We start from the raw sequence: 6,876 nt of genomic DNA, 5'->3' as shown, positions 1-6,876 counted from the left end.
AATGCAGTCTCCTTCTCAAACTGCTCTTGGCCCCACTGAGACACTTCTACCCTCCACCCTGGCTCTGCTGAGAAGTGAACAGCTTAAAAGTGAGGGGACAAGGGGATGTGTGTGCCCCGTTTTAAAATGCCCTGAATTCAGATAAAATTTCCATTATTTAAGAAAAAAAATAATTATATATATATATAAATAAATATTACTATCTGGCTAGGAAGCTGTGAGGTCTGGTGTCCTCTGGGGCAGCCCAAGCTCAGTAGTCCCTGTCCTTCTGTTCCATGGGGGGGGTCCCCATTGATGCACTGTCTCAGTACACCCCTCTTCTCGTGCTTGGCTGTCCTGGAGAGGTCGATGGCTGTGTCCTCTGAATCTTTTGCAGAGTCAAGCTTGTCAGAGCCCCTCTGGGAACTGGCCTGCTTCCCTTTGAGTTCCTCCTCCTCCTGCTCTGCTCGCCAGCCATCTGCCAGCTTCTCTTGCCTCTCCGCCTTCCTGCTCACCTCCATGGACTTTTTGTGCATGCCTTGCAGAGAGGAGAGAGCAAAGCCAAGGGTGCTGGTTGCTTTTTACTTCCCAGAACCACTCAGCATCACCTTCTGCCCTCCTGCTATCTCCTTCTGCTCTTGCTTGCATCCCAAGGAAAACTCATGTTAGCTACCAGCCTTTCCCAACCCAGAGCCCTGCCACCTGCTCTCTGCAGCCTGAGAGGATGGCTTGCAGCAGAATTGCTCCATACCTCCCCTATAGCAGGGCAGACTTACATGGAGAGGGATGCTGTGATGGCCCATCCTAGCCTGGATTTAGAGCACCACCCCAGTGTAGGACCCTCTATGAGCAGAGGGTAGCTCTGAGGCAGCATCATCTTCAGTTTTGGGGGAGGGTGATGACTTCCTAGATGCTCTACAACACCCACGCTGGTTGCTAGCACTTAGAAAGCAACACCTAACCAAGCTCAGACACCTGCCTGACACAGCAGTAAAATGTTTTCCCTTTCCCAGCTGTTCTTTGCAAGGAGAGAGTGGCAAAGTCGGGGCACTTGGCAGCCTGTGTACAGCTCATGGCCAAGGCCCCATTCTTTTCTGGGAAAAGGCAAGGATGGCCATACAAAACAGGAAGGGCCACTCGCTCCGCAGCTGCCCCCTGACCCCTCCAGCCCCAAGCTCCCACTCACCCAGTAGCCACGGGGCGCAGGATCCCACCAGCCCACTCTTGGCAGAGTTGATGATGGACTCGGGCAGAGGGATGGAGTGCCTCACCATGGCCCCATAGAGGCCATACTCAGCCATCACGCTGCTCCGGCCCCAGCATTTCTCCCGCTTCCGCCACTTGGCTCTTCGGTTCTGAAACCAAACCTTCAGGGGTAACAGCCAGGAGAGCATGGAGGGGCGGGATTGGGGAGGAGACAGCCCCCATGGCCGGCGTCCAGGGCCCATCGGGCACGGGGGAGCGTGCAGCCAGGGCAAAGGGGCAGCCAGGGGGGTGTGTGGAGGGGTTTGGGTGTGCGAGTGCAGGGTGTGGGTGTGCAGGCAGCAGGAGGAGGGCAGCCAGGGCAGCGCGTGGGGAGAGGGTTGAGGGAGGGCACACACGTGGGTTGTCAGTGAGAGAGGGGAGGAAGGGGGAAAGAGGGACCACACATTACACAGAGCTGATTCTGACACAGGAGGGTGATCCCAGCCAGTCTCTCTATGCTCTCTGCCTGTCCACAGGGCCCCTGTGCTGCCTCCTCACAGGGCACCAATCTCTCCAGAAACAGGGGTCCATAAGGCAGTGACAGATGATGGCAGAGGGTGCTCAGGTCCCTGTCCCCACTCCCTTTCCTGCATTTGAAGGTTCAAGGGATGGAGATACAACCTGACTGCTGCCCAGACTACCACCCCATTCTTAAGCCAATAAGCTTGTGGGGCAGATAAGGCTCTAAAATGCCATGTATGCCTCAAAGGGACAAGCTAGTGAGCACACCGGTGTGACACAGCTTGGCCTGGCAGCTCCTGAATTGCTCTCAGCTCCTGCCTCAGTGGGGTCTCTGAAGAACAGAGCTGAGCTGCTGATGGTGAGCAGCTGGGAGGGCCAGGTCTGTCCCCTGGTTCTGCATTTCCACTTGGAGCCTGTTCAGTGCCAGGGAGTGGAAGCTAAGCTACACCCCGTGTCTTGCAGCATTTTGGTGCCACAACATTCCCACAACCTGCAGTATTCGTTTCAGTGCCACCACATTCCCACTGCCTGCACTCACCGGCCATAGAGCAGAAGAGACAGCTGGGCACCAGCAGCCTGCAGACCCCATGGGGAGAGAGGACTGGCACAGCCACCTACCTGTATCCTGTCCTCCGGCAGCTCTGTCTTCACTGCCAGCATCTCCCGGGCATAGACATCAGGGTAGTGAGCTTCATTGAAAGCCTTCTCCAGTTCCTCTAGCTGGTGAGCTGTGAACACCGTTCTGCCGAGAGGACAGAGCATCCTGTGACACAGTCCAGACTCTTACAGCCAAGCAGTAGGGCTGGAAGCCCTCTCCCTGCTGAGTCTTCCTCCAGAAAATCCTCCCCCACCCAAGCTGCAGCCTATCTCTTTCTTTTCTCCGTCTGGGGCATCCGCTGCCCCAGCACAGGGACTGGAGGGACAGCGGGAGCCTGGTGGCAGCAGCGAGGAGGTGAGAATGGGGACAGCCCCGCTCTCGGGCTCTACCTGTGCCGGCGTTTCTTCCTCTTGATCTGGGAGGTGGACATCTTCAGGTCGCTGGCGTCCCCAGACAGGCTGTCCTCATCTGGCAGCAGCATGCGGGAGGGAAGAGTCACCTTTCCGCTGGGAGCAGGGGGACCAAACCCAACTCCCGAAACACAGCTCCAGCTGCCCGCGGGGAGCGGGGCCGGCGCCAGGGTCCCCTCCCACAGCAACCGGCGGCATCAGGGCCGCGGCCGAGCCCGGAGCACCGCACCGGTGACACTGCCCCGGGACAGAGTGCCAGAGCCCTCCCTTGCCGGGGGGCTGGAGAGGCGGCAGCCCGGCGGGACGAGAGGACGATGCTCTCTCTCCGCCGCCGCCGAGCGTGCCCGGGGCCGCAGGCGAGAGGCAGCCCCGGCAGCGGCTCCGGCCGGGGTCCCCTTGCCGGGGTGAGCCGCTCCCCCCCCCTGCCCCGGCCCCTCTCACCGGAGATGTTCTCCTTGTGGAGGCGGGCGGTGGGCGGCGGCCCGGGGAGCGGGCGGGGGCCGCGGGCGGGCAGCAGCGGCAGCGGGGCGGGCAGCAGGCACGGGGCACCCGCCCCCCCCAGGCCGCACAGCAGCCCCAGCCCCAGCCCCAGCGCCCCGCCGCCCTCGTAGCCACTGGCGGGGGGCGGCCCGGGGCTCAGCTGCAGCTCGGCCTCCAACCCCAGCAGGTCGGTAATGGCGAAGCCCTTGGCCCGCAGCCCCGCGCCGCCCGGACGCGCCGCCGCCCCCGGTGCCGCCGGGACGGGCACCGCCACAGGCCCCGCCGCCGCGCGTCCCCCCGACGGCTCCGCCCGGCCCGGCATCGCCGCCGCCGCCTGGCCTGGCCCGGAGCGGGCACCGCCGCCCGCCGCCCTTTTTATCGTCCCGCCGCCGGTCCCGGCTCCAATCACACCCCTGGCCGGCGGGGGGGCGCTCCCAATCCCCGGATTAACGGCCCCCGGCCCCCCCGCGCCCCTCCCCCAGCTACCCCCGGCCACCGCCCCTGAACCCTGCCGCCCCCTCCTGCCCGCCCTCCCTCCGCTCCGCTCGGCTCCTGCCTCTCGGTCCTCCCCATCCCCTCGCCGGGTGCTCTGCGGTCCCCGCGGCCCCTCGTCGGGTCCCCTTCGGTCCCCCTCGGTCACGCCCCAGGACCCCCTCAGCCCCCCGTCTCGGATGAAATATGGCGCAAGGTGGAGGTGGGGGGAAGGGGTTGCACCGTCACTCCTTCGTCCGGTCCCGGCCACTCAACACCCCCCCATAAACCCCCTTCCTATCACCGCAGGTTCCATCCCTAGGTCTTCTCCCAGGACACCACCGACTACACCCCCTTGTCGCCTCTTCCAGGGCCCTTCAGTGCCCTCCCCAGGCTCCCTCCCCAGTACCCCCATCCCACCCCGGAGCCCTTCATCCCCTCATCCCAGATGGGGCACCCCTCTAGGCTACTCTGTCCCTCTGTGCAGCACCCTGGGGATGGGGACAGCACCTTCCCTGAGCCCAGGTGTCCTGCCACTGGGGCTGGGGCCACCTCGAGGTGCCTGGCCTCCCCACTCCCTTTTGCTCCCAGATTCTTGCACCTGGGCTGCACTTTATTTTTTTTTTTTTCCCCCCTTTCCCTTCATCTGTTGATGGAAACGATTTACAACTGGCTTACATGGGCCGCCTGATCCAGGCCTTCACTGGACGGTCAGATTAACTGAGGGTCCTTCTGATAAAGATAATTACAAGGGGACTCCGCATTAACTTTGCATTATTAAAGAAAGACCCAAATCTCCCCTCGCAAGCTGTTCCCAGGATTAGCAGAACAATAACTTTCATTTAGGATAATTGCCGTGGCCGGCGCTGGGGGCTGGCGGGGGGGACTCCCTGGGCGATCGTGCTTCGCACCAAGAAAGGCGAGTGGGTGCGAGGCAAGTGGGAGGTGTGTGGGGGGGGTCACAGACCCGAAATCACCAAGCCATTGGGGGTCCCCGTGTGCTCAGAATGCAGGGATGCTTGGGGCATCTCCACCCAGGGCTGCCACCCACCTGGGGACTGGGCACTCTGGGGTCCTCTCGAGCACCTCTGCTTCTCCGGAATGGTTTTGCCACAGTTTTGGTGGAATTGGAGACTTTCACTACTAGGCAGGGAGGATCTGCCACAGTAATTAGAAGCCATAATCCGGCCACCACCCACAACAAATTTCCTGTCCGAGCAGATATTAGTGGATAAAACCCTAATTTTTGATGTTGTCCCAGAATCAGCTTGATTTCAGCAGTTTACATTCAGGCTGAGCTGTTGGGAGAGATGATGAAGCCTTTAAATATGCATATGGCCTAGGCATTTGGAAAGTTTGGGGATAAAGCACATATAATTGCTCCTAATCAGTTTATGAAACATAAAAGCTCAAACTCCCGAGAAAGCCGATAGATGCAGAAATGGAAAGAGCGATTAAATCTCCCCGCAGTGGGGAGGGAGGTGGCCTGGATACAGCGCTGCTGCGTGGGGCAGAGGGCAGGCGTGGGGGTGCTGGGGTGAAGGGGGTGAGACAGGCTGGGGACACACACGTGCTGTGTGTGCTGTGACACCACCAGCTCCCCCGGCTGTGGCGGAGAGGGGCATCTCCACCGGTCCTTTGGACAATAAATCAGTTAAAGGATATCTTGATATATGCTCATCAGATAGGATTAGCTGGGATTAGACTAATCAGTAAATGTTTCTCTGCTCATTATTTTCTAGGGAAGATTTTCAGCTGATTCTCCCGACGCCGAAAGATTATTAATCGCTCAAAGAGCAGAACATCAAACATCGCCCCTTGCTCTAATTTCCCTGGGGTTTCCCCCCCTCTGTGGGCACAGTGCCTGTGCCAGCCGGTCTGGCAGCCCTGAGGTGCCCCAGCACCCAGCCCCTCCATGAGGGCTCTGGCCAGTGCAGACAGAGGCCACTGGACCCAGGCCCAGGTCCCTGTCTGTCCAGAGGGGGATGCTGCAGCACCCGTGTGCTCTGCTTCCCACTGCCACTTAGCAGGACTGGGAGCACAGCAAGGTGAGACAGTGTCCGAGGTGTCCCCTTCTCCTGTGGTTGCTCCAGTGCCACATCAGGCATCCACTGTGCCCTGCAGCACCCTATGTGATGGCATTGTGTGGGCACATGGGATGGGAGGGGTGCTGGGGGCTGTGCCATTCAGACACACTGGGGATGAGACTTGCAAGTCCTTGGGGAGCTACAGATTATGTGCAACATTTTGGAAGACCCTCCTCAGCCAGTGATGGCTCACCAGCCAGTGGTTGATGGCTTTTTGGGGACTCTGTCTTTGCAGGGACCCGGAAGGTTGTGCACTCGCCTTGCAACCACCTGCTGTAGCCATGAGGAGGGGGAAGCAAGGAGAAGGTCCTGAAGGGCCTGGTTTAGGGGATTAGTAATGGGATAAGACAGCTTTCACCTTCCTGGCTTAGATATGAATCAGATCAAATAATAAAGGGCCATCTGACAGTTTCAGGCAGCTCAGGGTGGAAGAGGCTCCTGTATTCCAGGCTGGACTAAGAACCACTCTCTGAAAGTTCAGCTTCTACTGCACACCCACCCGCTGGACCCGCACCAGCGGTCACAGCCCCATGCTCCCTGCCAGCTCCATTCAATGCACCTGCATCATGGAAGGGAAGTTGGAGCCTGGTCCCCAGGGATGATGTCGAAGCCATAGCCCTCAGGTGCCTGCTCTGCACAGCAAGCTCAGCTACCCAGCTGGTGGCCATGGTGGCCCTTGCACGGGTGTTAGGTGGCCCAGAAGTGGAGGACAGCAGGGTGAGCAGCCAGTCGATTGCAACACAGGCAGTTTGGCAAGGATGGGAGCCTGGGGGGAAGGTCCCTGCCTCAGTAAGCATAGATAGAAGGAAAAGGGCTTTTCTTCCACCTCCTCCATGTCCTGTCAGGAGACCAGGGCTGCTGTGAAAATGCCTCTGACACACAGGTGAAAAGGAACTGAGAAATAGCCCATTGCTGGAGGTGAAGGCAGCAAAGAGAGGGGTTGCTGCAGTGAGGCACATCTGTATTTCGCAAGGCTAAATTACAGGAGTTACAGGAGGGCCTCCTCCTTGTGATGCAGGCCATGGGACTTTTCTTGGGTTGCAGCCAGGCTGAGTGGTGGGTTATGTGTGTGCTCTTGGCCAGTTATGAGTAGATACACGTATGGGTAAATATCCTCCATTTTTGGGTGATGGATTTGCAGGGG

The 6,876-nt window shown here is 59.6% G+C and overlaps 1 protein-coding gene across 1 annotated transcript; it reads right to left on the bottom strand.

Moving 5' to 3' along the window:
• Positions 1-214: 214 nt before the first annotated feature.
• VSX1 (visual system homeobox 1) lies at positions 215-3,496 on the bottom strand. Its single transcript, XM_051615640.1, is given in 6 exon segments — positions 215-283; positions 285-517; positions 1,166-1,346; positions 2,305-2,428; positions 2,674-2,752; positions 3,136-3,496. Coding segments are annotated over 6 exon segments (1,011 nt in total). The 3' UTR covers positions 215-250.
• Positions 3,497-6,876: the final 3,380 nt, after the last annotated feature.

The sequence above is a fragment of the Apus apus genome, chromosome 3 (genome assembly GCF_020740795.1).
Source record: "Apus apus isolate bApuApu2 chromosome 3, bApuApu2.pri.cur, whole genome shotgun sequence".
NCBI lineage: Eukaryota > Metazoa > Chordata > Aves > Apodiformes > Apodidae > Apus > Apus apus.
This window is presented reverse-complemented; position numbering and strand designations above follow the sequence as displayed.